Source organism: Anomalospiza imberbis, chromosome 29, assembly GCF_031753505.1.
Source record: "Anomalospiza imberbis isolate Cuckoo-Finch-1a 21T00152 chromosome 29, ASM3175350v1, whole genome shotgun sequence".
NCBI lineage: Eukaryota > Metazoa > Chordata > Aves > Passeriformes > Viduidae > Anomalospiza > Anomalospiza imberbis.
The window spans coordinates 1,017,049-1,044,287 of NC_089709.1; the positions used below are offsets into that span (position 1 = coordinate 1,017,049).

The 27,239-nt window shown below is 56.2% G+C and overlaps 2 protein-coding genes across 4 annotated transcripts; both read right to left on the reverse strand.

Annotated features, from left to right (window-relative positions):
- Positions 1 to 363: 363 nt before the first annotated feature.
- Positions 364 to 15,616, reverse strand: RPRD2 (regulation of nuclear pre-mRNA domain containing 2). 2 transcript variants are annotated; one of them, XM_068174913.1, is made up of 11 exons: positions 15,311 to 15,615; positions 10,121 to 10,250; positions 9,762 to 9,862; positions 8,618 to 8,692; positions 7,304 to 7,356; positions 6,677 to 6,803; positions 6,124 to 6,299; positions 5,192 to 5,477; positions 4,648 to 4,923; positions 4,198 to 4,401; positions 365 to 3,589 (listed from the first exon to the last, which is right to left on the reverse strand). In XM_068174913.1, exons 1-11 carry the CDS (start codon positions 15,534 to 15,536, stop codon positions 942 to 944), a joined length of 4,302 nt encoding a protein of 1,433 aa, XP_068031014.1. In that variant the 5' UTR covers positions 15,537 to 15,615; the 3' UTR covers positions 365 to 941. The 2 variants fall into 2 exon arrangements, with proteins under 2 accessions (XP_068031015.1, XP_068031014.1); XM_068174914.1 differs by lacking the exon at positions 8,618 to 8,692 and having other exon boundaries at positions 364 to 3,589; positions 15,311 to 15,616.
- Positions 15,617 to 16,406: 790 nt separating this feature from the next.
- On the reverse strand, positions 16,407 to 27,213 carry PRPF3 (pre-mRNA processing factor 3). 2 transcript variants are annotated; one of them, XM_068174941.1, is made up of 16 exons: positions 27,094 to 27,213; positions 24,484 to 24,639; positions 23,900 to 24,030; positions 20,848 to 20,994; positions 20,666 to 20,749; positions 20,333 to 20,553; positions 19,725 to 20,031; positions 18,950 to 19,116; positions 18,431 to 18,513; positions 18,150 to 18,293; positions 17,832 to 17,931; positions 17,612 to 17,725; positions 17,352 to 17,470; positions 16,992 to 17,075; positions 16,845 to 16,906; positions 16,407 to 16,657 (listed from the first exon to the last, which is right to left on the reverse strand). In XM_068174941.1, exons 2-16 carry the CDS (start codon positions 24,626 to 24,628, stop codon positions 16,511 to 16,513), a joined length of 2,055 nt encoding a protein of 684 aa, XP_068031042.1. In that variant the 5' UTR covers positions 24,629 to 24,639; positions 27,094 to 27,213; the 3' UTR covers positions 16,407 to 16,510. The 2 variants fall into 2 exon arrangements, with proteins under 2 accessions (XP_068031042.1, XP_068031043.1); XM_068174942.1 differs by lacking the exons at positions 24,484 to 24,639; positions 27,094 to 27,213 and adding an exon at positions 21,729 to 21,822 and having other exon boundaries at positions 23,900 to 24,031.
- Between the last annotated feature and the right edge of the window lie 26 nt (positions 27,214 to 27,239).

The following is a 27,239-nucleotide window of genomic DNA, read 5'->3' on the forward strand; positions in this document are numbered from 1 at the left end:
GGGCGGGGGGGGAAGGAGCGCTCGGCCCGGGGCGGCGGAGCGCACGCGAGAAAGAACGGACCCGCCAGCGGCTGGTTTGGTACTTTTTATGCAGATCCTGAAGCCCACACCGGTATCAAACAGGTACGATGGAGGCAACTAAAAACCAACAAAAGAATAATTAAAATAAATCAAGTAAAATCCCAACTTCATATAAAAGCCGCGGGGGCGGCCGTGGGTGCGTGGGGGGGGACCGCTCTGAGCCCCCCGGCTGCGTGTGGTGAACGATCCCAGAGGGAATTAAAAAGTGATTGCTATATACACACACGTAGAAAGTCTGAACAGCGATCCCGGGGCGGGGGAAGAAAAAAAAAACAAACAAACAAAAAAAATCAAAAGATCCCCAAATGAACCCAAACCCAACCACAGTCTGCCCAAGCACGGGGGACAGGCTTGGGCCTTCGTGCTGCCGGAGTCCCACGTCCCATGGAGCTCCACGGTGGGTTTGGGTGGGTTCCTCGACCCTGTTTTTGCCTTGTCTTGGTGCTTTTGGCAGACAGGAGGAACAGGGGAGTCTCCCCTCCCTGCAGCAGCAATTTGGGGATCGGCTGGAAACCAACACCCCAACACCACTCAGCGCTCCTCTCGAAGCTTTCAGACTTTTTCCTTTCTTTTAATTTTTTTTTTCTGTCGTAAGTTTTTCAACTACTACTGAAGGTTTTATTTAACAGCAACGTGGCTTCTTCTCGTTAAAACATTGTTTTGTGTCTGTTTTCTTGTCTCACCCAATGCTGGGGGGGGCTGGGGGTAGAACCAACCGAAAGTACAGAACATTTAATTTAGGAGAAGGTTACAGGGGTCGTCGAGGGAAGGAAAAAAAGAAAAAAAAAAAGAAAAAAGAAAAAAAAAAAAAGACAAAAGAAAACAAATGAAAGGGCAGCCCCGGGAGCTCGGCAGCTGTGTCAGTACCGGGGAGGAAAGAAGGGGCGCTTAGGGGTGAAGAAGGGGGCCCCCCCTCTTCCGAAGGGTGGCCGCGGCCGCTTCAGGCTCTGGAAGGGGTCTCTGCCGCCGAAGGGCTCCCGCGGGCGGAACTCGGCGCGGGGCGTGCGGAGCAGGACGGAGCCGCGGCCCCCGGGGTCCCGGTGGGCGGGGGGGCCCAGCCCGCGCGCGGCCCCCAGCTGCTCCCGGGGCAGGGGGCCGGGCCCCGCGGGGTCTCGCGAGCGGGGCAGGGGGTCCCGCGGCTGCGCTCCCCCGAAGTGCTCCTTCAGCGTCCCTTGCATCGTACCGTGCTCCTTGGGGAAGGCGCCGGCGCCGTGCTCCATTGGGGGTGGCGCGGGGAAGGGGACCCCGCCGTGTTCCCCGGCCGGCGGCGGCTGCGCGGGGAAGGGGACCCCGGCGTGCTCCCCGGGCACCGGGGGCGGCGGGGGCGTGGGGAACGGGACCCCCGCGTGCTCCACCGAGGGGGGCGGGGGGACGCCGTGGGGCAGCGGGAGCGGCGCGGGCGTTTCCTTGGAGAAGGGGTTGGCGTGATCCACCGACGGCATGCGGGGAGGGACCGAGTGATCCCTCGGGAAGAGGCCGCCGTGGTCCTTGGTGGGAGCGGGCGGGGGCACGGCGGGCGGCCCCACCGGGTCCCGTGGGAAGGGGTTCCCGTGCTCCAGGGGAGGCGGCGCGAGGGGCGGCGGCGGCAGGTGGTGCTCGAAGGCGGAGCTGAAGTTGTTCGTTCGGAAGTTGTTGACGCTCTCCGGGAAGGGCGGCACGTGCTCCTTGTAGGGCGCCGGGAAGCCGCCCATGCCGGGCAGCTCCGAGGAGCCCGAGGGCCCGTTGTCGAAGGCGCTCCCGCCGCTGCTCAGCTCGAACCAGCCCGCCCGGCTCCCCTCGCGCCCGTGGCCCCGGCTGCCCTTGCCCAGCACGCGGATGGACTCCACGGTCTGGATCGGCTCCCCCGACATGCCCCGGCTCGAGGCGTTGTGGTAGCCCAGCGTCTCGATGGGGGCCCCCTTCTCCTCGGTGCTGTCGGGCAGGTCCAGGCAGGAGGAGGAGACGCGGGTCTCGATGCGGTAGTGCTCCTCCGGCGGCTGCGGCTCGCCCTTCACAGCCCCGGACAAGCTCCCCACCTCGCCGGAGCTGCTTTTGGGAATCTGCCCAAAATGCTTCTCCTCGGAGGGCTTCCGGGAGGCGTTTTTGAGCATGTTCTTGAACTCAATGGTGGAGGTGGCGGAGATGGAGGAACCCAAGGGTTTGTCCCCGCCCGCCGCGGGTGGTCGGCTGGCGGGGCTGGGGAGGGCGTTTTGGGGAGAGAAGAGCGAGCGGTGGGGAAGCGCGTGGGGCGAGTCCGAGTATTGCTTCTGCGGGAGGCCGGGCTTGGGCAGGGCGCTGTGGTTGGAGTCCGGCGTGAAGAACACATCGTTCTTGCTGGGCGACGGGGACCCGTCCGAGGCCGAGTCCTTTCCCCTGCGGCCGTAGCTCCCAAACATCCCTGGGGATGAGGCCAGCGGGTCGCAGCTCTCGCTCTGATCCAGGATAGACCTCATGGCCGGGGGGAAGGACGGCTTCACGCCGAACTCCTGCGACCGCTGACCGTAGCTGGACAGCACTGGCTGGTACTCCGCAGAATCAGGGAGTTTACTCGATTTCAGGATAGACTTGACCGGCTTCTTCTCCAGGTTCAGCATGGCCGAGGGCGGCGGCCCAGAGTAGTCAAAGTCACGGTAATCCTCGTCTTCTTGGAAAGATGTATCTGGGTAAAACTTCTCCTGGGAGGAGTCCATCAAGGAGGAGGGCATCTCCCTGCTGTCCACAGGTGGCTTGTACAGGCTGGCCGGGGACTCTCTGCCAAGGCCGAAGGGCCGGTAGCCATGCACGGAACTGGGAAGTTCTTGGGAATATCCATCATCCCGGCCCTGCAGAGGCGACCTTGTGCTGCTGGGAGTTGAAGAACCGGGGCTCATGATTTTCGACAGCAGGGAGATCGTGTCGACATTGCTCGACGTTGGCTTGTCCATCATCTCGTCCTGGGTGGGCGTCCCACTGCGCTCGTCACGCACTGGTGTCCCGTCCACATTGTCCAAGGAAGTGCTGGCGGGACCACGCTGGAAGTCAGAGGTGTGACTCTCCGTTGCCATGCTGGACCCCAAGCTGCTGAGGATGGGAATATTCAAATTCAGGCCACTGAAGCCAGGGTTTCCCTTCAGAAAATTGTGTATCTTCATCTCCAAGCTGGGAGAAGGGGGTTCTGATTCCAGCTTGGCTTTTGGAATTTCGGAGGATTGAGCCAGTGAGGTTTCTGTTGGCAAAAGGGAGGAAGGACTGGTAGGGTGGGAACTGGAAAATCCCAGGGAATTAGTTGGTGGCTTAAAACCAGAGCTTGACAGTGCTGGGGTATGTCCGACGGGAGCCTTATTGACTGAAGTGGAGGAAACCTCTGCGGTGGTTGAGTTTGGAGAATAACCAAAACTTTTGGCTATAAAGGACTGCGGATTGGAAGGAACATTCCTCCCCTTCATGCACGGCACAGTTGTGTTGGCTGGCGATGCCGAGGTGCTCTGCGAGGCAGGTTCTCCTGACTGAACGGTGTTTCCAGCCACGCTCTGCAGCAAGGACGACAGCCCTGGAAAACAGAACTGCTGCGTCAGGTACTGAGGGCAGGGGCAAATCACCCCAAGCCGCTGCCGTGGGACAGGCTCCTATGTTGGCACTGTGGATGCTGTCTCTTTACACCCCCCAGTCTCCAGCCACGAAGAGGACTGGATTTTGCTGCACTGACACTAGCGCCCAGTGAGCTGCAACATTTCGCCAAAGGCTTGGATTGATCTACAAATATAAATTACACCATCGAGTCAGGCGGGTAAGAACTCATCCTGGTCTGCAGCCAGGAGTGGGAAAACCTGCCCTGCTGGCCAGGTGACCCTGGCAAGGTGCCAGAGCAGGAGCAGAACCTCTTGGTCTCCTGTCCTGTTCGGGGAATGTTCCAGATACGTGCGCTTCAGCCACAGCACAAGCAGGAAGTACAGGAAAGTACAGGGAAGTGACAAATCTCACTGTTCCGTGACACCTGTGCTACCTGAGAAAGACCATCCACACGTGCCAAAGACGTAAAACGTTCCAATTTAGTTTTTCTCCCTCTGTTCTCACTTTAGGACAAGCAGAGCAGAACATTTCAGCCTGGCCACTGCCCTCAGACCCTTGCCAGCCCTCCCCCAACACCCACCCCAGTACCTTGCAGCGCTGGCGCTGTCTGAGTCTGGGTTTTGGAGAGAGCCGACAAAATGCTTTCCGGAGTTATCTCAACTTTGGAGAGAATATTTGCTAATGGATTCGAAGGAGCAGACGGGGTTCCCAGGACAGGAGTCTTCAGGCCAGTGGTGAGAGCTGAGGGGCTGGTCGGGGTCCCTGGCGAAGGTCTCGAGGCGGGACTCACACCTGGGGCAGGAGCACACACCGCTCACCTGCGCTGCTCCGGCAACGCACGTGCTTTTGACTCAGGTTTCCCACAGGCACAACGGAGCACGAGCAAGGAGAGGCTCAGGAAGCGACACCATGTGCCAGAGACCCAACCAGACCTCTGAGAGCAGTAACTCACTCACGTTTTATTTTGAGACAATTAAAGCTTTAAATGATCACCCAGCTCCGTTAGTGCCAGTGCCCACGGCCCGGCTCAGAACTCACCTGTGCTCTTCATCACCGACGTCAAACTGCTCAGGATGGAGCTGATCTTGGCCAGGTCCACGTTGGCCAGGTTGGGTAAGGCAAGTGCCGGTGCCAGAGGGATGGGAGCTGTGGTCACCACCTTTGGAGCCGGGGGTGTCGGAGGGGCTGGGGCCGGCGTGGCCACCGTCCCCGAGGCTGTGGCAGCCGCAGCAGCCGATGGCACCGCTTTGGGGACGCTCTCGGTCTTGGCGGGGGCTGGGGCCGGAGCAGCCTGTTTGTCCTTCCTCTCCTCCACTGCAGCAGAGAGGGGAAAACAAAAGCAGAAAGGTCACTCAGTCCCCTCAAAAAGACTCGGGGAACATCAACTCTGATTCCCACAGATGTAGAAACATCTTTGATAAATGTTTTGGGAGATGGAAATGATCGCAGTGGGACTGGGACTTCCCTGCCAGGAGATTCAAACCCAACAGCCCCAGCCCACAGCCCAGCACAGGCTTTGTGCCTCCTCCACATCCCAAATGAAGCTGGAAAAGGCTGGTTTGTCCCTTATCAAATCACATACCAATGATTTTAGACGTATCATCCTCCACATCGGAGAGCTCCATGTCTTCCACATCTCGATTATCTGTTGCAGGCTCTGGAGAGACCATCTTGCGGCCTCCAGCTGCTGGAGACCGGGTGCTGTTCTCCTCCCCCATCCCCTGGAAAGGGGACTCGGAGCCCGTTGGAGATGGAGCATCCATGCTGGGAGAAGGGACAGGAGACTCCTCGGGATCGGGCAGGGTTGCTTTCAGCTGGTCCAGCTTTTTCTTCAGATTGCTCACTCGGTTAGCAAATGTTTTATAGGCCTAAGGAAGGAAGGACACTGGACTGGGGATCTTGCATGCCTCAGTCACTTCCTTAAGGAAGCAACACACAGCCTGAGAAAACCAATTCCAAATCCCTGGACCCTGCAGTGGTAAGAACTTGGCTTCTCCATGGGACTCCCAGGGCAGCAACCACAAAAAGTGGGGAGGATAAAAACTTTTTCCACTGAATTAAAAGAATTTTCATAACCCCCCACATATTTTAACAAATGCCCATTCGGGGCTTTTGGCAGGTTCTGGAGGGTGCTGGTTGTTTTTATAACACTTTACTACCGTCCTTTCTTCGCTCATCTAGTTCTCATATAAATCTCATGTTTCCAGAATTCAGGATTTGTCACACTAACTGTAATTTTGCCCAGAAATTTTAATTTCTGTTTAAGAATCTAGAGGGTATCCAACATTCCAGCAACACACACAAACTGAGCTTCCAACTGCTGGATTTTGAGAGCATATCCTTGTTTTGCCCCAACCCTCCATTCTGCTCTCTTTGGAAACCACCCTTACACCAACCCCACGAACTTTTTAATTTGAGAACAGAGAGATGAGGCATTTTCCAGCCTCCGAGGTGCCCAGTGAACACAGGCAGATGCTGTTCCACCTGTGGAGGATCCAGAAAAGGCACACTTACATTTGCCACCACCTTGACTTCTTTGTACTGTGCCTCGTAGAATATCCCAGCGTTCTCCAGCGCCTCGGTGAGCGAGGGGCCGTTCTTCACTTGCTTGTCCAAGCCGTTGACAAATTCCTCCAGCTTTGAACTTGCCTCTTCAAACTCCTTGGAGAACTTCTTCCCTCCTGTTTTATCTGCAGGGAGATGAACACCAGGGAAATGAGCTGCCACATTCCAAACCACAGAAGTGTGGCCTCAATGGCAGCACCTGGGATACTGGGACAGTGGAGCTGCATACTCCACTGGTCATCCCTGGTCGGCCACTGGGATCTGGCAAAGAGGAGGCCTGGTTGCTGGCAGTATTGGTTTTCAGACAGTCATTTGCTTGGTCTGAGCTCTGCACCTGAGAGTTTCCACAGAAATTCAAACTAACCAAGATTTTTGGCTCCTGATTGCTGGTTCTTAACCTTACTCTGAAATTCTGGCATTTCCCAGACACAAATTCTGGCATTTCCCATCTCGAAAGAATTGAGGAGCTCCCACAACACCTTCGGTGCCCTCGGGGCTTTACCTTTCAAGCACTTGAGTGTCTCAGTGCTGCAGACATCCACCCTCATAGTGGAAAGCTGCTTCTCCTTCAGCTCTATCTGATCTTCTGAGCGTTTGTACAACAGCAGCTCATCAATGAGGGACTGGGGCTGGAAAAAAACAATCAGGAAAAGCCTCCTCATCACATTCCAGAGAAGAGAAGCCCTGCCTCTGCTCTGGTTCCAGACTGCTTCCAAGCAAGAGCTAACCCAGGAACCACATGGAGCCTGGGATTTTCAACCTCAGATCTCACAATGAGCAAACCTGGGCTCAGGAAGGAGCTTACAATTCCACAAATCTCCTGGTTAAAAGCAGGGACAGGTTGTTTTTATTTACTCCCCATTTCACTCTACAGGTGCCCGTGCATTTCATGAATATGTCCCACTCTGCCAGGGGACTGAATTTAGACCAATTTCTTGCCACCAACTCCTCAGCCACCTCAAACTCCTCTTCACAGGGATGTCCTGAGCTTGCCCAGACCCTTCCCGTGTTGGCCCCATGGGTGTCACAGCCCCCACGTCACAGGTGACTCTTGGGCCTGGGGTCACCCCACATGCAAACCCCCAAGGTGGGGGTCAGTGCCACGGGTCACTTCCACTCACAGACTTACTCGGAATTCGGCAACAATCTTGGACTTCAGAGCAGCTTTCGGGTTGGTGGAGGCTGTGGGGATAAAGGAAGATTGTGAAGAAATTAAGGAACCACATCCCAGTGGAAAGTCAGTCACAAAAGGCAGCCTAATAAAAGATATTTTAAGGTAACTTCACGTGTTACCCATCACATCCTCCCCTCCATGCATGTGTCCCTCAGTGCTCCGGGCTCCTGGCAGCTCACGGGGTCACGGACACGCACAGCTGGATTGGGACCGAGCTCAACAAGTGACACTGCTGCTTTTTAACATGCTCTGAACATTTCCTGGGCACACCTTTTCCTCAGGAAGACAAGTCCCTGCAACAAGGTCGATCTGACAGCCTTATCCAAGGAGTTACACCTCTCTACAAGGAAGGGAATGTTATTCCCAAAGTGCCAGACCTGGAGCTGACATGGAGCCCAGGTTTCCTGTGGGCAGGGCTTCCCTTGGGCACTTCCTAGGTCTGACCATGCTCAGAGCCTTAACAACTGTCACACCTGGTTACAGGGTGGGGGGACGAGTCCTGCTGGCAAGAGACTGAATCCATCAGATTCTGGACAAAACAGGAGAAACAGGAAAGAAGAAATGAGCCGATGAGAAGCAAAGCACTAAACCCTCCATCCACGCTGGACACAGCCCAGTTCTGTCTGGGAAAGCAGCTTCTGGTGTTAATATACACAGTAATAAACACTCCCCAACTCTTTTAACCTTCTGATGTCACCCTGTGTCACTCATCACGCCTGATGTCCCACACGTCACGCATCACACCTGATGTGCCACACGTCACACCTGACATCTCACCGCCTCTGTGGGGACCACTCAGGGTGCTGGTGCAACATGAGATCATTAAGGTCACTCTGTTATAATAAATTCTCTCCTGCTGGTCTGGGTTCTGGACTGTTGGACTGTCACATCCTGTCCCTGCACTCCCAGCTCCAGGTTCCTCCTCCCAGCCCGGCCTGCTGGGGCAGGAGTGTTCCTGAGCATGAAGGAAATGTCCATCTCCTGCTTCTCTCTGTCTTCTCTCCATCTCTGACCGGTCTAAGAGCAGTTTCCAAGAGGTTCCACCAGCTCCTTCCTCTCCTGTCCACAACCTCTGCTCTCATATCTTATTTTTGCCTCACTTCTTTTCTTTACAAAGTCATTTTCTACCAACACCTCCTTGGTGTGCACATCTTGGGGCCCTTGTGAGCCTGCAGGCTCAGCTGGCTCAGCCCACACTGGGCTCAGCCCTTCTGCTCCTCGAGCAGCCAATTTCTGCATTAGTGCACAGAGTTCACAGTGGTTCCTTACTTTGTGATTTCTTCCACGGCTTATTCGGTTTGTTCAGAGACTCTTTCAGCTGCTTCTGAGTTTTGAAAGTGGTACCTGGAAAACATTTCATTTTTGGCAGTCTGGCATTATGGGATTCCTGTCAAAATCTGGGTTTTGGTGCCATACAGTTGCACGGTGAAAGAGTGAACAGAAATTTGTTTTAAAATACCTCGACCAACTTCCTTAGAGGAGCTGCTGGATGCCCAAGAGAACCTCAGTTTACTCAGGAATGCAGCAACCTGGGGGTGGTCTGCCATTTTTAAATCAAGTTTCTGTTTGCCCTTACACTAATGCAGTTCAAAAATCACAGTAAAAAGGGAAAACACAAGGAATCTAAAAATGAAACTCTTTAAGGGAGGCTGTAGTGGAATCAGCATGGAACAGACAAGTGCTGCCCATTGGGAAAGCAGCCACAATACCTGATTTACCTGGAACCTCACAGACCTGTTTTCAAGTTACAGAAATGAGCGATTTCAGAGCAAAAAGCACAAACGTTGCTTCTCAGCATGCAACACCCAGCTCAAGCCTGTCCTCGTGCCACAGCCCGACCCAAGACACCACATTCCTCCAGCCATGATGGCCACCGACCCTCAGACCACACCTGAGGGCTTCCTGAGCACCTGCAGCTCTTGGTGATGTGAGTGAAGCCAAAACCTGGAGTGATTTCCTGCAAGTACTGCACTGCTAATTCCTGGTTTTAACCGACTCCACGTGTTTCTCCCCTAAGGACTTGAGGGCTCTTCACCCTCCAGCTTTGCTCCTGCCTCTTCCTACCCCAGAAACACGATTAGTTAAACCAGCCTATGACTGAACAGGGCAAGGAGGTAGAGCCAGAGCACCCTGGTCAGGACGTGTAGGACCATTTCAGCCTCATGTTCTGCTTGCTCTCAGCTGGAGCAGTTCCAGTTCAAGGGAAGAATTCACAGCTGCCTCAAGAAAGGTACAAAAGAAGTAAAGCAGAGGAGAATCCAGCGCTGCTCACGTCCCACACCCAGCTATGTTACAGCCTGTGCCAGGTGCAAATGCCCCTCATTCCCCTCAGTGACCCCAGACTATTTCTACAACTTCAGCGAGCTCACGTGGCCGTTTGTAAGGTGAGAAATGCAAAGGGTGAGTAACTTACTCAGTGCTTCTTTCAGTGCCAAAATGGTTTCCTCAGGGTACACGTTTCTGTCCTCCCAGATTTTGAAGATTCTTTCGATGGATTTGGAAACAGATGGATCCCTGGAAGAGAAGAGTTCTTTACCCCCTGACTGCAGGACACTGGTGTGAGGCTTCCCTCACTCCACAGGATAATTTGACCCAAACCACCCTCCCTGTGCAAATTAAAACCCAGTTCATGCCCACTCTGCAAACACACAGCTGTTCCAACAGAACCCTTTAAGTTCTGCTGATGTTTCTAGAATGTATGAGATATCAGAAGAAAAATTCTCCCTTTTTGAGACACTCAGCCTCTCAACAGCCTGTCAGTTCATTACTCACTTCACTAATGAAGCAGCCTCAGGAAGCACCTCTGCAAAGGTGTCCCGAAAAACAATGGCATTTTTCCTCTTGCAGTTCTGTATGACATCATTGGCCAAGTAAAATAGGTTCAGCCGATGAGGAAAAGCAGCTGAGGACAAAAGAAAATTTAGAGTCAGCATCAGACAGAAGTACCACAACAGCCACACCTTGATCCCAATATTTCAGTGCTGCTTTTGGGAAAGTTTCAGAGTTTCCAAGGTCCAGCAGGCAAACCCTGAGGACTAGAGAGGACATCTTCTATTTACAAATAATCTTCAGACTCCCCCAGCTGTGCTTGCTCCTCTGACCCTGCTCATGTTCAAAAGCTCCAAAATGAGTTACTTCATCAAACCCCTTCCTCAGAGTGGGTAAACTTGGGAAGCTCATCCACGTGCAAATGATGGTAATGAGCTCCTTCATTTCACTAAAGGACATTGCCAAGGATTAAACTAGAGGAACGGTGCCAAAAGATGGTGTTACTTCACTCACCCGTGTGTTGTCACCTCTCAGCTGCCCATGTCACCCCTGGCTGCAACCAGAATCAGTTTTTATCTACAGATCCCTCATTTCTCTATCCTGCTTCATTTTCCAGTTGTCCCTACATTGGTAGAGCCAGTTCCCACAGCATGGCTGCACCTTGCAGCTCTCCTGCTCTCCAGGATTCCTCTCAAGAAGCTCAACATCTTTCCTGGTCCAGTGCCCTGGGGAGGAGCTCACCCCTCACTCAGCAAAAAGCTGAAAAAAAAAGCAAAAAAACTGAAAAAAAGGAAAAAAGTTCCCAGCAGAAACATTCTGCCTGTGCTGCACTCCCAGCATCAGGGCGAGTTCACAAGTGAACACAAGTTCAAAAGGAACATCCTGCACACAAGATCCTCCTCTGAGGGGAAGCAGAGCTGAGGCCACAAGAAAAGGCTTAGCTTGGATGGGTTCTCAAATCCCCACGGGTCGATGTCCTTAAGCCTCCCTGAGCCCCTGCCAGCAGCACCGGTTCTCCTGGCACTGTGCCCCTGAGCATCACTCCAGACTGGGGTGAGGAAGGGCACAGGGACAGAGCCCTCGGGAAGTCCCTGCTCCTGAAGCCCTGTCCCTGCCCCAGGACACACACCAAAGGCCTGAGAGCCAAGGAGTCACTGCCAGCAGCTGCTCACCCCCAACCCTGCAGGAGCCCCAGCTCGCACATCCCAGGAGCTTTTATCCCTGACCCCATTGCTCTGGCCATGGCCACCCCACAGAGCCCCAGTTCAGGAACTTTTATCCCTGACCCTGCTCCTCTGGCCATGGCCACCTCAGAGCCCCAGCTCCCACATCCCAGGAGGAGCTTTTATCCCTGACCCTGCTCCTCTGGCCACTGCCACCTCATAGCCCCAGCTCCCACATCCCAGGAGGAGCTTTTATCCCTGACCCTGCTCCTCTGGCCACTGCCACCTCATAGCCCCAGCTCCCACATCCCAGGAGGAGCTTTTATCCCTGACCCTGCTCCTCTGGCCACTGCCACCTCATAGCCCCAGCTCCCACATCCCAGGAGGAGCTTTTATCCCTGACCCTGCTCCTCTGGCCACTGCCACCCCACAGAGCCCCAGTTCAGGAGCTTTTATCCCTTGACCCCTCTCCTCTGGCCATGGCCACCCCACACAGCCCCAGTTCAGGAGCTTTTATCCCTGACCCTGCTCCTCTGGCCATGGCCACCTCAGAGCCCCAGCTCCCACATCCCACGAGGAGCTTTTATCCCTGACCCTGCTCCTCTGGCCACTGCCACCCCACAGAGCCCCAATTCAGGAGCTTTTATCCCTTGACCCCTCTCCTCTGGCCATGGCCACCCCACACAGCCCCAGTTCAGGAGCTTTTATCCCTGACCCCATTGCTCTGGCCATGGCCACCCCACAGAGCCCCAGTTCAGGAGCTTTTATCCCTGACCCTGCTCCTCTGGCCATGGCCACCTCAGAGCCCCAGCTCCCACATCCCAGGAGGAGCTTTTATCCCTGACCCTGCTCCTCTGGCCACTGCCACCTCATAGCCCCAGCTCCCACATCCCAGGAGGAGCTTTTATCCCTGACCCTGCTCCTCTGGCCACTGCCACCCCACAGAGCCCCAGTTCAGGAGCTTTTATCCCTTGACCCCTCTCCTCTGGCCATGGCCACCCCACACAGCCCCAGTTCAGGAGCTTTTATCCCTGACCCCATTGCTCTGGCCATGGCCACCTCAGAGCCCCAGCTCCCACATCCCACGAGGAGCTTTTATCCCTGACCCTGCTCCTCTGGCCACTGCCACCCCACAGAGCCCCAATTCAGGAGCTTTTATCCCTTGACCCCTCTCCTCTGGCCATGGCCACCCCACAGAGCCCCAGTTCAGGAGCTTTTATCCCTGACCCCATTGCTCTGGCCATGGCCACCTCAGAGCCCCAGTTCAGGAGCTTTTATCCCTGACCCTGCTCCTCTGGCCATGGCCACCTCATAGCCCCAGCTCCCACATCCCAGGAGGAGCTTTTCCAGCACAGACTCAGTGAGCCAAGGACTTTTGACCAGAACCTGTTGCTCACAACCTGTGTCCTGAACATGCTGACAGGGCAGGCTGAGGTGGGTTTTCTGGAGCACAGAGTGCTCTGCTCTGCCCCGAGGGCTGGGAATTCAACTGCAGCAGGGCTGCCTGGTGCTCCAAAACAATTTGCAGCCAGCTTTCCCTCAGATCATCATCCCATTGGAATGGGGCTTCTGTGATGTAGTTAAACCCAGTGCCTGAGTGCCAATTCTCCTGCTGCTCGCCCTCCCAGAGACGTTTCAACAGCACAGAGCAATGACTCCACATCTTAATAATGTAATAACAGAATATTATGTCATGTAAATAAGGTAAAATAGATTTCAAAGAATTATAAACCTTTGATTTAAACGATCCAGCATCTACACAGCAGAAAGAAATCACAGCAGAAAGAAATTCCAGCCTGATGCTGAGCATACAGAGCACCACTTGCTCAGAGCAAAGTTAGAGCCACAAGTTACAAACCAAGATACACCCACACCATACAGGAGGAAAGATCCATGCTGGGTCCAGAGGAAGGCTATGAACATGATCCACAAAGAAATCCAAGTGTCTCTGGGTCCAAGAGGCAATGGGCTCTACCCAGTGGGTGAACAGCTCCCCTCAGCTTAAACCAGTGAGGAAATGTGGGCAAACAGGAAACTGCAGAGCTGAGCCCACTCCAGCCATGCCACCTGCTCCAAACCGGGGGCAATGGCACCAACAAAAATGGCATTTCAGAGCCTATGGACACGTTTGACTCACACTTAAACACCCTGACCGAACCCTCCTGCAGGGACACTCGGATTCCCATCAGGGACTTCCCAAAAGTGAAGATACAGAAGAATGTCCTTGCAGGAACATTCCTGTTGGGAAGCTCTGGCCGTGACCAGCATGGCTCAGAAGCAAGATGCCAAAGCAACAGCAACATGTCAAATACCAGCACCCCTGCTTTTCCTGAAAATACACAATTCTGTGCCCCAGGAGCCCCAACCCCACCACATTGCCCCTCACCAGGAGGATTTGATGTGTTCACAGGAGCTTTGGATTTAAAAACATTTAAATGCTCAGAAATGAACCCGGAGCCACTTGTACTTGCTGTGGCACCAGCACTGGGCTCCTCCAGCTGGGACAGGGACTTCCCACAGCGTGAGAACTGTGAGGTCCTTGGGGCAGAGGATGAAGTGCACCATGAAGGGAAAAATAAAAAACCCGTGGAAGCAGGGAGTAATCAAACAGTGGGGGGTCAGGGCATGGCAGCACTGCAGCTGCTGTCAAGGACCGGGTGAGCAGGATAACATGGTTAAGGAGGGACCTGGATAAAAGGAGGGATGTGGAGGGGAGATCCTCACAAGGGCTGTGAAGGGAAACCTTGAAAGAATCCCACAAAATCCAACAAGAATTCCAGGCTGGGGCCAAGGGCTCAGGGCAGGAGGCGGCAGACAGGAGCTGGGGTAGAAACAGGGCATCAAGGACGTGCAGGTGGGAATAGTTCAACGGCTTTTGATGAGTTTGGGAAGGGGGAAGGAGGGATGGAAGAGCACTGAGGGCCTTGGAAGAGCCAGGACAACTGTGAGAAGGCCACGTGCAGAGGAGTTGGCACATCCCAAGGAGAGATGGGCTGGATTTTCTTCAGGGGGCATGCACTTGGAGCAGAAGGGGAAGAGCCCTGAGGATGATGCCACAGTGCCAAGGGGTGTCCAAGGGAGGAGGATTTCCAGGAGAGGTGGCAGTGACAGCAAGGCAGGAGGACCCAGGGCCCTTCCTCCAAAGCTCTCACCTTCCTCTCCTTAATCCCATGGAGTACAGCCAAAACAGCTCAAACTCTGGGGAAAGAGGATCTTCTGCATTCTGCAGTAGTGCCTTGGTAGTGAAACCCAACTGTCCCAAATTTCCCAAAAGGTTCAGCACACAACAGATCGACACTTTGAGGTGGGAATGTTATCTCCCTGTTCCTGCCAAGCAGAGCTTCCTTGAACTCCCACAAGAAGAGTCAAACCTTCCCACGGCAGCGGAGATAACACTGCCCTGCTGAGCCTCTTGCCAACACCAACCTTCTCCCTCCAGGTCAGGGACACATCCTGATGGGCTCTGCAAACCCCACAACTGGCACCCGGACTGTCCGTGCCCACCCCAGGCTGCTCCAGCCAGGCAGGGCACAGAAACAAGGTCCTTGAGCCCCTGAAGTGTTGCTTTAGGAGATCATGCACTCAGGAGGACAAAGGTGCCACCGCGGAGGTGAGGCAAGCGTGTTGTGTTCCTCCAGGGATGACAAGGTGATGCACACGGGACAAGAGGGAACGTTTTCAGAGTAAAAGGGACAGATTTAGATAAGGTGTCAGGAAGGAATTCTTCCCTGTGAGGGTGGTGAGGCCCCGGCAGAGGTACCTGCCCTATCCCTGCAAGGGTCCAAGGCCAGGCTTGGAACAACCTGGGCCAGTGGAAGGTGTCCCTGCCCATGGCAGGGGTGGCACTGGACGGGCTTTAAGATCCTTTCCAACCCAAGCCTTTCTACGATGATGAGCCCGACCCTGCGCCGCGGCCGGTCCCCGAGTGCCCGGTGTGGGCTCGCCCCCGGTGGCGGAGCCGGAACCTCCGGGCCCGGCCGCGCTCGCTGCGCCCCGTTCAGCCCCGGCCGCCCCCCGGCCCCGCACTCACAGCGGCGCAGCCACTTCATCCAGTGGTACACGATGGTGCTGTGGTGCCGCTTGTTCTCCAGGCACCACGAGGAGAGGCCCTGGATCGACTCCATCGTGTTGGTCACCGCCTGCAGCTTCCTGTCGAGCGAGGCCTCGAGCGCGCCGGCCGCGGACGAGGCGGCGGCGGCCGAGGAAGAGGAGGAGGACGAGGAGGCCCGGCCGCCGCCTCCGCCGCCCGCCGCCATCTTCCCGCGCTGCTCGCGGCCGGGCCGCGCGGGGGGCGGCGGGGCGGCGCCTCACGGGGCGGCGGGGCCCGGGAGGGGAAAGGTTGGGGGGGCGGGGGGCCCGGCGGCGGTCACGGCCCGGGGGATCGAGGGAGGCCCGGGCGGTGCCAGAGGCGGTCCTGGCCGGGGAGAATGGCTCAGTGCGGGCGGTGCCAGAGGCGGCGGCGCCGGCCCGGAGGGATGGCGGGGACCCCCGTGCGGTGCCGGAGGCGGTGCCGGCCCGAGGCGGTGCCGGTACCGGAGGCGGTCACGGCCCGGCCCCCCCCGCGCGCGCCGCCCGCCCCCCCGGCGCCATTTTGTGACTCCCGCACACGGGCGGGACGCGCACGCGCGCGCCCCGCCCCCCCGCCGCGCCTGCGCGCGCGCCCGCCCCGCCCGGCAAGATGGCGGCGCCCCTCCCGGCAAGATGGCGGCGCCCCGCCCGGCAAGATGGCGGCGCCCCCCCCCCCCACCCCAAAACGTTTGCTCCCCGCCCTTCCTGGCCGTGAGGGGGGCGGAGAGCGCGCGAGCAGAAAAACGGTGTTTATGCCGTAAATCCCGGAACCACTGAGCTTGGAAAACACTTCTGAGTCCAACCCGTGACCGATTCGCACAGAGCGCCACATCCCGTCGTTCCTTGCACGCAGCCAGGGACGGGGATCCGAAGAAATTCCCCCACGTCCAATCTGAACGTGGCCGGACCTCCCCCAGCACAGCTTGGAGAAGAGGTGAAGTGGCTTCTGCCCCCCTCACAGCTCCCTGTCCCTTCCCTCAACAAAATCAAACGCACGGGCCTGGCTGTCCTTTCCCCCCCCACACCACCGCCCTTTACCCAACGCCACGCTACGGCGATTTGTTTTAAAAAATATGTCTTTAATGGGGGTGCTGAGGAGAGTGCTGGGAGCTGTCTGGCTCAGGGGCTGCGGGGCAGGAGCGGCCGCGGGGCCGTGCCGGGCTCAGTCCGTGGACTCGAGCACGGACTCGCTGAGCGCCAGGTCCCAGTAGTGCTCGGCGCTGTGCTTCTTGAAGTGCTCCCGCGCCATGTTCTCCGTGGGGCACTGCTTGAACTTCATCTCGCCGAAGCTGCGATCCTTCGCCGTGCCCTGGCGGGAGACAAGGGGTGACGTCCCACCCGAATTCCCACCCGAATTCCCGCCTGAATTCCCGCTCCAGGGCATGGGGGGAAACGTAACAATACGTGGTTTATGTCAGGCGACAGCTCAAGGAATGTGATGGAGAGTTGGATCCCACCTCAGCCCCATCCCGGTATGGAACCGCGCCGCGACTCACCTCCCAAACCAGAGAGCATTTGTTTGTTTTCTTAATGGACTCCTCGTCAGACTCGTCATCATCTGGAAAAACCCCGCCAATAAAGCTCGTTTAGCCCCTGAGGTGGAGCAGGACTCCCCCTTCTCACACCAGCACAGCATCGCTCACCCTCTCCCTTCGTGTTTGACGTCTGCTCGTCCCACTTTATTCGATGCAGCATAAGACGTTTGAATTTCTTCTGTGCTTTCGGGCCTGTGGAAGAATCAAGACTCAACATTCTCAGAAAAATCTCTTAACCTGCAGCTGGCAGAGGTTCCCTTCCTCATGGAATGATCCGGGTTTTCTCACTGGATTACTGCGCTCTGCAGTCACTGCTAACCCCGTTAACGATGTAATTAAGGGAGTTTCTAATTGCCTCCTCACTTCCTTGTCCTTCCCTAACCCCGTCACCAATTTCCATAGCAATTGCTGCTGGAGGCAAGCTCTGGAATGCTCTGTGGTGACCCAACCCTGCCTAGAAGGCCTCACCTCCTTCTACCACCACCACGTTGACATCTTTGTGCAGGACCACCACGCCCGTGAGGTACAGCTGCCCAGCATTCGCCTCGATTTTGAATTTTTTTGCTGGATTGCTCAAGTTTCGGACCCTAAGGATAAGATGAAAAACATGATCAAATATCTGTGGAAAACCACAATTGTTATCCCAGCCCTGAGAGGTCCCTCTGCCCCAAGCAGGCCCAGCAGGAGCTCACCTGTGAGCTCCCTCTGAACTCCCTGAGCTCACTCACCTGTACACAGCTATGTGAACTCCCTGGGAAACATCTTCCTTGAGCTTTTTCACCTTCTTGGCTTTCCGCTGCTCCGCCGTGAGCTTCCTCGCTGCGTTCGCTTCCTCGTGAGCCCTGGAAACAAACAGGCGGCACTGAAAACACCGTTCCTAAACAAAACACCAGCAATAAATCTACCCCAAAAACGTCACGAAATCTCACAGTACAAGGTGCCACCTACTTCTGTCTCTTGGCCATCTGCGCTCGGACGTGAGCTTCCACCTTGGTTGGGTCCTGGACAGCTTCCGTGCCCAGCACCCGCATCAGGTTGGAAATCCTCACTGCAAGGGAATGGGAGAGGTGCTGGGAGGGCTCCCGTTGGACATGGCAACGGGAGAGGCTCCCACTGGACACCTTTTTCCCACCAGAACACTTGCACACGCATAAAAAAAAATCCAGCGTCCATGTGGATTTCAGATCCGTGCAATCCCACCAGGGCTGTGCGGTCGTCAGCATTCCCAACGCATCCATGCCTGGCCAGGGCCTGGCTGTCACTCACCTTTGGGCTCTGGTGGTGGCATCAGGCCCAGCCTGACCTTTTCCTGCAGCTCCTTCTGGGCTTCTCGCCGTGTCTGGCGCCGTAATTTCTTCTGCTCTTTCTTTGTTAAATACACACCCAGGGTCACCGGCGTGTCACTGTCCACTGGCAGGGAAATGAGACCATCAGGAACGTGTCCTGGAGGATCCAGGGGGACACAGGGCTCCACCAGGACCAGGAGGACACCGGCAGTGCCACACGGGGCTGCTTGAGCAGCCAAACCCCCCAAGCCAGGGCCATACCCGGGGGGTTGAGCTGGGCTGGGTGCTCCACCAGGTTCGTGATCCCAAAGTACTCATCTTTCTTTGAGGTCGTGCCGCCTTTTCTAGAAAGGAGAGAGCTGGGCATCATGGCAGGATTCCCAGCAGGAATTCCTGCACAAATCCCAACCCAGAGCTCGATGGGCTGAAGGAGACCCACAGTGGTGTTAATGTGCAGGTGTCTCCCCCCCATTTCGGGGTTCAGAAGCAGGGCCCCACAGCCACTGTGAACACAACTCGTGCAGAATGTTCATACTTGGAAACAAAACCAAACTTCCCCAACTTTGGCCTAAAATATCCCTCCAACTCCACAGCAGCTACCTACTACAGCCCCCAGAGAAACTTTGGGAGCAAACCCAGGGCCTGGATCTTGGAGATGAGAGGCGGAATTCGATGCTCAGGCACCAACATCTGGCCTGATTTCCCACGTGCTTCCCAGACCCACCGTGCAGCTCCCGAATTCCTGCTGTGGCAGAACCATCAACACCTGGAAATACTCACAAATCCAGGCCATTGGGGATGATGTAGGAGTCCCACCACTCGATCTCTGGGATCTCCCCCTCCTTCAGCTCCTTCTTAGGGGTGATCAGAGCCAACTTGGTGGAAGTGTGAATCCCAGTTTTCCTGGCAGCCTGGGAGATCTCTGCCTGCAGCTTTTCTAGCTGAGCCTGAGAAGGAAAATGGAACAGAAAGGTCATTCCAAAACAGCAGAACCTCTGTGAAGAGCTGAACACAAATCACCTGCTGATTTATCTGGGTTCTCAAACAGTCTGAAGCAGACTGCAAGAGAAACCACACAGCACGTGATGGCGAGGGGAAGCTCCCAAGCCTGCCAAAACTCTGCTCTTGTACTTGAGACTTTCAGGACCATGGAACATTCCCAAAGAAACGTCTCCCTCTAGGGACTCTATCCCTAGACTTTTTCTCTCCCCTTCTCCCCAAGAACATAGAGCATTTTAACAAAATTCCTTTAAATCTCCTCTTCTGAGTTGATCACTCAGCCAGAAAGAGATCTGTTCTCTTCAGAACACTCAATGTTTTGTCCAAAAAAAGGAGATTTTGCCCTTCAATAGGTGAAGACAGTGGTGAGAAAACACTTTACACGCACAATGGCTAACTTGTGCCATCCCAACAAAAATGACGTTTTTAAGAAAAAGTTTCAGGTGATTTGACTGGAAAACTTCTGAATCAAAGCCACCCCAGGTCCCTTCCCAGCCCAGGAGAGGAGAATCCCCTCCTACCCATGCTCGCATCAGCAGGAGAAGACCTCTGATACCTTTGTTCTCAACCTCTGGGCAATTTTCTCGAATTTTCCTTTTTCATGGAACTTAAAGGTGCGTTTCTGCCGCTGGGCCGGGGTTATGGAGACGCGGGGGTCAAAGTATGTGTTTGACTCCATGTCTTCCGAGGGCTTTTCCTTAAGCTGCTGCTTGAACTGCTCTCTCTTCACCGCTCTTATGTTGGCCTTCAGGGTGGGCATGCGGTGGGTCAGCTCAATCTCCTTCCCACTGGCATCCACTGTCCGGCCCTGCTCATCCAGGATCAGAGGTGTGGGCTTGGTCTGATCCTTCAGCTCCACTTTCCTGTGGGCAGGACAAGACACGTTGCATTCAAATGTGAATGCAGCACTAAATCAAAGGAAATTTGAGCTTAATTCCATGGTTTCTATAATTTTGCAGCTCATCTGTACTGCCAGAAGAGACTCCAACCTGCTGTGCACAAATAGGGAATCTCGGCTAAGGAAGGAGGAACCTCAACTTCACTTATTTTAATATAAAATTTGATCCTTCAGCAGCAGTTAAAGCCATTGCTGGGGACCCAGCAGCACTGGAGAAACCTTTGGCCAGCCCCTGCCCGGCATTCCGGGTTCATCCCGCTACTCACGGTGGCGCAATGCCCATGGCGTGCAGGTTGGCCAGCCCCACCATGTTGGCGTTGCCAATGAGCCCCGGTTTCAGGGCCAGCTGAGCCTGGATCCGGGCCTGCAGCTCTGCAGCTTTCCTGGCCTTCTCGATGGCATCGTTCATGAACGTGGCCGCCTGCGAGGGCTGGATCGTGTTGCCGATGGGGAGTCGCTCCGATTGGGACGAAGAAGAAAGTTTGGGCTGTTGACAGAGAAGGAAGTTTTCCTCCATGCCTGTTCCCAAGCAGACCCGAGCCACAGCTGGAACAGGGTCCAGGGATGTGTGGGATTTGCCTGCTGCCTGCAGCAGATACCTGTGGTGTCGGAGGACTGATGAAACTGAGCTGCTTTTTCCTCTCTTCAATCTGCCGGGTGGCTGCCTCCATCATCTGTTTGATCTGTGGGAAAACAGACAGTGAGTTTTCCTTTGCTCCATTTGGAATACAAGTGAGGATAAACCCTACACCGTGTGGGGACACGGCCCAGCTAGACTGACCTGGAGCTTAGTCAGCATCCCTGGGCTCTCCGACGGTGGGCCTGGAATGACTTCAGGCTCATCCTCAACCTCCTCGAACCGTGGGATGCGCCTTTTCTTAACACCAGAGGATTCCTTGGACACCTCAGAGTCATCACCGAACACATCCTAATGGAAGGAAACAGCAGAAAGCTGTGGTTAGAACAGAGCGTCCTCCTCCCAGACCAGGATTTGAGATGAGAAACCACCAGCATGTCACAGCTCCGGCTCGTAACGCAGAATTCCGGGGTGGCACGTGCAGGCTGAGCCCACGCCGAGCCTGGGCCCTGGTCCCCCACCAGAGAAACACCACTGAAATCCATGCAAGAGCGTGAAGGACAGGAGACATCACAGGGACGAGCCTGCCTAACAGCACCACTGCTCCCTCGGCTGCTCAGAGGGGAGGACTGGCACTGAGGAGATGTAAGGTCTCAGCGGCATGGAGAGATAGAAAAAGCCAGCCCAGAGCTGATCTGACTGGGATAAAAACATTTCCACGTCTTCCGCCAACTTGAAAGGGTTTGGTGAAGGAATTTGCACTGTTCTACCAAGCAGTCCTCCCTCCCAAAAGGAGGATGTGGCCCTGGACCCAGGGAGTGTTGGGACACCTGCAGCATTCCCTCACACTCCAGCCCAGACCCAAGGCCGGAGCCACTCCAGAGAAGCACAGCTCAGAGAGCACACGGTGCAAACAAAAGGCACAAAACATTTTCCACAGAGCTCTGGTCAGGCCCAGCCCAGCACCTGTGGCCATGGATTCCATCATCAGTGCCTGGTTTGTGTATGGAAACCTGGATGTGTCCGTGCCAAGGGTTACTGTAGTGTGTGTGTCAAGGTGTTATTTGAAAAGAAAATATACACACCGGTTGGGAGCGTTAGTTGCAATCCCTTCTTCACTACAACGGTTCATATCCTACAAGGACACTTCCTCAGCCACACAGGTACTTCTTGGAAAACCTACAAGTTCAAGAGAAAGGACTTGCCCATAGTATAAAGTGTGGAAACTTTACGTTCAGTTTCTGACCTTCCCAAGCCATGGCGTACCCCAGAGTGGGAATCATCACTGCCCAGCCTATGAGGTCCACAGGTGCCAGCAAAATCCCTCTCCACAGCCTGTGCTGGGGCAGGGTCAGTCAGTCTGCAAGTGCTGCCATGGCCTGAGCACCTCAGGGAGTGGTTTGTGCTCCTGCAGGGTCCACACAGACCCAGAGCGCGATGGAGAAGTTCCAAGAAATGTGATTCCAGAGAGAAGAGCGAGGATTTGGCAGGAGGAACACCGCTCTCCATGCCAGGAGCCAAGAGAAGAAGGATCAGTTTCTGCTGTTGCTGCCTAGCCCAACTTCTGGCTCAGCCAGGAACACCAGCAGTGCTCAGGCCAGACACCCCCAGCCCTGCTCCTGCTGCCAGCACCAGATCCCTGCTGCCCGCACCAGATCCCTGCTGCCATCACTGATCCCTCTGCCAGCACCAGATCCCTCTGCCATGACCAGATCCCGCTGCCATCACAGATCCCTCTGCCATCACCAGATCCCTCTGCCATCAAAGATCCCTGCTGCCATCACACATCCCTGCTGCCATCACACATCCCTGCTGCCATCACACATCCCTGCTGCCATCACCAAATCCCTCTACCATCACCAGATCCCTGCTGCCATCACAGATCCCTCTGCCATCACAGATCCCTCTGCCATCACCAGATCCCTCTGCCATGACCAGATCCCTGCTGCCATCACACATCCCTGCTGCCATCACACATCCCTGCTGCCATCACACATCCCTGCTGCCATCACACATCCCTGCTGCCATCACACATCCCTGCTGCCATCACACATCCCTGCTGCCATCACCAAATCTCTCTACCATCACCAGATCCCTGCTGCCATCACAGATCCCTCTGCCATCACTGATCCCTGCTGCCAGCACTGATCCCTGCTGCCATCACAGATCCCTGCTGCCATCACCAGATCCCTCTGCCATCACTGATCCCTCTGCCATCACTGATCCCTGCTGCCCGCACCAGATCCCTCTGGCAGTGCTTGCTCTCCCCAGCAGGCTGTCACCACACTCCTGCCACCACCAAGTGATGGCACTGCCGATGTCCCCAGCTCTGCCGTGCCCCTGAGCAGGCCCAGGGGAGCACGTGGAGCCCCAGCCCCGCTCGACCCTCACATTCCCACAGCCCCAGGGACCAGCCCAGCACCCACTGCCATGGAGGGAAGAAAACAAGTTCCTGGTGGAAAACGAGGAGTGCTTGTCCCAGCACTCCCAAAGAGCTCCAGATCCTGAATGGCACTGCTCTGGCTCACCAAGGTTCAGTGCTGACTGCCAGTGTTGGGGAAACCCAGACTGCCATAAAATAGGAACCTCAGGAAGAGTGACAGGAAAATCACTGAGAGTAGGAGCAGCACGGAGAGGGCCTGTCAGACTTGGCAGAGTGATGGCAAAATGGAATTCTGCAGGATGGTGAGAAAAGTCCTCAAGAGAAAAAAGGAAGTGAAAACAGCTTTGAATGCAAAAGCCTTCCACCATCCCAGGCAAGGGAGAAACACCAGAGCAATGGAATCCCAGTTGGAATCAATCCTGTGCTAGGATAGGGGTTGTCAAAAACCACCTCTTGTTGATTCTGGGTGGAGAAAGGGAATGAAAACCCACCAGATCATCCACCACAGAGCCCCACTGCTGCCTCACGTGGGGAGCGATGGGAAGCCACCAGGAGCAGCTCTCCCAGGCTCCAAATAAAAATACAAGCACAAGGAGCACCGAGGAGAAGGGAGATGGATCCCCATGGATTCACTCCACCAGCCTAACAGAAAGCCAAAGCCAGGCTTCCACCTTGGCTTTGGGAAAGAGAACCACAAGGTAAAGGCTCCCACACTTCATCATGGAGAGGAGTCGTTTCTCTTGAACATTCCGAGCTGTACCTCTCTGGAAGAGGAGAGTGTGCCAGAGCACCAGTGCTGCCTCCAGGCCACCCAACCACAGGGTTAAAAAAAAAAAAAAAAAAAAAAAAATGCAATCAATAATCAATAATCACCTTTAGCTCCCGCTTCCGGTTCCGGTCGCTGTTGGATTTGGAGTGCCGAGAGCTTCGTCCTTCCTCCACTGCCTCAAAGAGTTTGTCTACAAATCGCAGGGTGGAATCATCCAGGAAGGGCTTAAGGTGGTCTGGAAAAGAGGAAAATCCCATCAGTGCAGAATTCTGAGCTTGAGGGGAGCGAGAGGATGGAGAATCCACATGGAAGATGCAAACCACTTAAATTTAAGTGTGATTCAAGTCTACAGGCACAGGGAGGCCTGGAAGCCTCTGGGATCTGTGGGTTGTGTTGTCAGGAGCTTTAAACTAAGGGATTAAGGGAGTCCAGGTCTCATGCAGAAGCAAAGCAAAGCTGTAACTGGCACAAAAAGCACACCAAAAAAATCACCTTTTACAGTTCCTTGAATTAGGAACTCATTTTTCCTTATCAGATTTTTTAACACACCACAAGGCCTCCAGCTGACTCTGGTCTGACGGATTTTCCCCTCCTCACCCTGTGGAGGCTGAGAGAACTGCCCTGTGCCCCCTGCCCCTCCACCCTGGCAAGGTTTTGGGCTGTTTTCCAAGCCCGGCTGCGGACGTACCGGCCGCTTTCTTCTTGTCCATGCCCTTGCCCACGCAGTTGAGCGCGGCGGTGACCACGGTGGGCTCCGAGAAGCCCAGCACACGCTTCACCGTCTTCTCGATCCATGGCTTCAGCTCGTCCAGCTCGCGCTTGGACAGCGACATCTCTGCTCGGGCTGCAAGGAGACACAGCACGTCAAACAAGGCCCTGGGGGTGTCGTGTCACCCTCGTGGCTTCCTCGCTCAGGAGCAGCTCCACGGCTGGGAAAAGCTCCTGTGGGCTCCTCTGTGGGCTAAAATGAGGCAAGCCCCATGAGGAGGGAGGTGCTGAGCCCACCCAGGGGACCCCAGGACGTGGTGCAGATCCCAGAGGGATGCGCCTGAGCGCTCCTGTGCTTCCAAAACCAGCCAGGAATGTCTGTTCTCAGGATAACCCTTCCCACCCGGGCTCCTCCCTGAGCTCCCCAGGTCTCTCCGTGCTGCCAGCCCAGCGACAAAAGCCTCTGAGCCCCCCAAATCCCTCCATGGTTTGGGAAGAGAGATGCACTGCGAGCGGAACACGTGGGACAGGAGAACGCCCCTGCTCCCACTCACCCCTTGTCAGGGACACAAAACAATCTGAGCCCCTTCCCCAGCGTGCAGCCCCAAATCTGGGCAGTTTCCTGGCAGTCACATCCCCTCACATCCTGCAGCACTCACAGCCTGGGCTGTGGCTGCAACTGCTTTTAACTGGCTCCGGGCCCTGATCGGATCTGGGGAAATCTCCTTAGGGCTGAGCCTGACCACGGCACCAAGGTGGGGCTGTGGGAATGGACACCCGGCAGAGCTCTCCATCCTGGAGCTGGGAATGGGGTCCTGGGGTTCAGTTATCCCTCCTGGAGCTGGGAATGGGGTCCTGGGGTTCAGTTATCCCTCCTGGGAATGGGGTCCTGGGGTTCAGTTATCCCTCCTGGGAATGGGATCCTGGGGTTCAGTTATCCCTCCTGGGAATGAGGTCCTGGGGTTCAGTTATCCCTCCTGGGAATGGGATCCTGGGGTTCAGTTATCCCTCCTGGGAATGAGGTCCTGGGGTTCAGTTATCCCTCGTAGGAATGGGATCCTGGGGTTCAGTTATCCCTCGTAGGAATGGGGTCCTGGGGTTCAGTTATCCCTCCTGGGAATGGGATCCTGGGGTTCAGTTATCCCTCCTGGGAATGAGGTCCTGGGGTTCAGTTATCCCTCGTAGGAATGGGGTCCTGGGGTTCAGTTATCCCTCCTGGGAATGGGGTCCTGGGGTTCAGTTATCCCTCGTAGGAATGGGATCCTGGGGTTCAGTTATCCCTCCTGGGAATGGGATCCTGGGGTTCAGTTATCCCTCGTAGGAATGGGATCCTGGGGTTCAGTTATCCCTCGTAGGAATGGGATCCTGGGGTTCAGTTATCCCTCGTAGGAATGGGGTCCTGGGGTTCAGTTATCCCTCCTGGGAATGGGGTCCTGGGGTTCAGTTATCCCTCGTAGGAATGGGATCCTGGGGTTCAGTTATCTCTCCTGGGAATGGGATCCTGGGGTTCAGTTATCCCTCCTGGAGCTGGGAATGAGGTCTTGGGGTTCAGTTATCCCTCGTAGGAATGGGATCCTGGGGTTCAGTTATCCCTCCTGGGAATGGGGTCCTGGGGTTCAGTTATCCCTCGTAGGAATGGGGTCCTGGGGTTCAGTTATCCCTCCTGGAGCTAGGAATGGGATCCTGGGGTTCAGTTATCCCTCCTGGAGCTAGGAATGGGATCCTGGGGTTCAGTTATCCCTCCTGGAGCTGGGAATGGGGCCAGCACTAACACAGATCCCCCGATCTGAGGTCCATGAGCAGTTCCAGGAGGTGACTGCTGCTTCCTGCAGGACCCCAGGAGCTGGGGAATCTGCACTGTCCTACCAAGCAGTCCTCCACAGAGGACACCGCTCTGGTTTCCCTCCAGAGCCTGGAAACCTCCGCAGGTTCAACTTTTCCCGGCAGCTTCCTTAGAGACGGGTTCAAACAGAGCCCAAAGCCGACCCTGGCGTTCCCCCCACGAGTTCTGAGCCTGCAGAGCCTAAGGACGAGCAGGACTAACAAATCACGGCCCCGACACACCAGCAGCTCTGAGCACGTCCGTAACAAAGCACGAAACTCGTGTCATTAGAGCCGGCCCAGCCTCCCCCCGAGCTGAGCTCCCGCAGGAGCTGCGGGGCAGGCAGCAGCGCCACGGCCGGGAGAGCAGAGCCGCCGCGGGGAGCGGCTCCAGCAGCTCCGTGGGGATGCAGCCCCCGGAACCCACGTCAGGATCAACGAACGCGTCCGAGCACCGCCCGACCGCGCCGGGGCTCCGCCGCCTGCTTCGGCCTCGCACGGACGGACGGACGGAGCTCGGTCCCGCCGGAGACACGGGGCTCCCGCCGACCCCGCTCCCGCGCACCCCAGCGGCTCCGCCGTGCCCCGCTGTCGCGGAGCTCCGCCCGGGGCCCGGCCCGGCCCGGCCCCCTCAGCGCGCCGCGCCGGGCGAGCGGCTCCGCGCGGGCCGGGCCCGGGGCCACCTCCGCCACCGCCTCCTTCCCTCTCGGCAGCCCGCCCGCTTTCCCCGTTGCCTCCACGCCCTCCGGGGCGACCCAGTTTTCCTCACCGGCCCCGTTCCCTCACGCCGGTCCCGGTCCCGGCCCGGCGGCCCCTGACGGTGACGGCGCGTCGGGGCGGAAGCGGAAACGGGCGCGCGGCGCGTGCGCGGCGGGGCGCGCGGGGGGCGCCGGGAAGGAGGCGGACCCCGGCGAG

Bases quoted from the DNA above. Each gene is read 5' to 3' on its own strand.
- RPRD2 (XM_068174913.1), bottom strand. From the start codon at position 15,536: ATGGCGGCGGGCGGCGGAGGCGGCGGCCGGGCCTCCTCGTCCTCCTCC. The intron at 10,251-15,310 runs GTGAGTGCGGGG...TTTTGTCCTCAG, and splicing joins GATGAAGTGGCTGCGCCGCT to CTGCTTTTCCTCATCGGCTG. The intron at 7,357-8,617 runs GTAAGGAACCAC...TTATCCCCACAG, and splicing joins GCCGTGGAAGAAATCACAAA to CCTCCACCAACCCGAAAGCT.
- PRPF3 (XM_068174941.1), bottom strand. From the start codon at position 24,628: ATGTCGCTGTCCAAGCGCGAGCTGGACGAGCTGAAGCCATGGATCGAG. The intron at 20,554-20,665 runs GTATCTGCTGCA...CTCTGTCAACAG, and splicing joins TCAGTCCTCCGACACCACAG to CCCAAACTTTCTTCTTCGTC. The intron at 16,658-16,844 runs GTGAGTCGCGGC...GTCTCCCGCCAG, and splicing joins AATGCTCTCTGGTTTGGGAG to GGCACGGCGAAGGATCGCAG.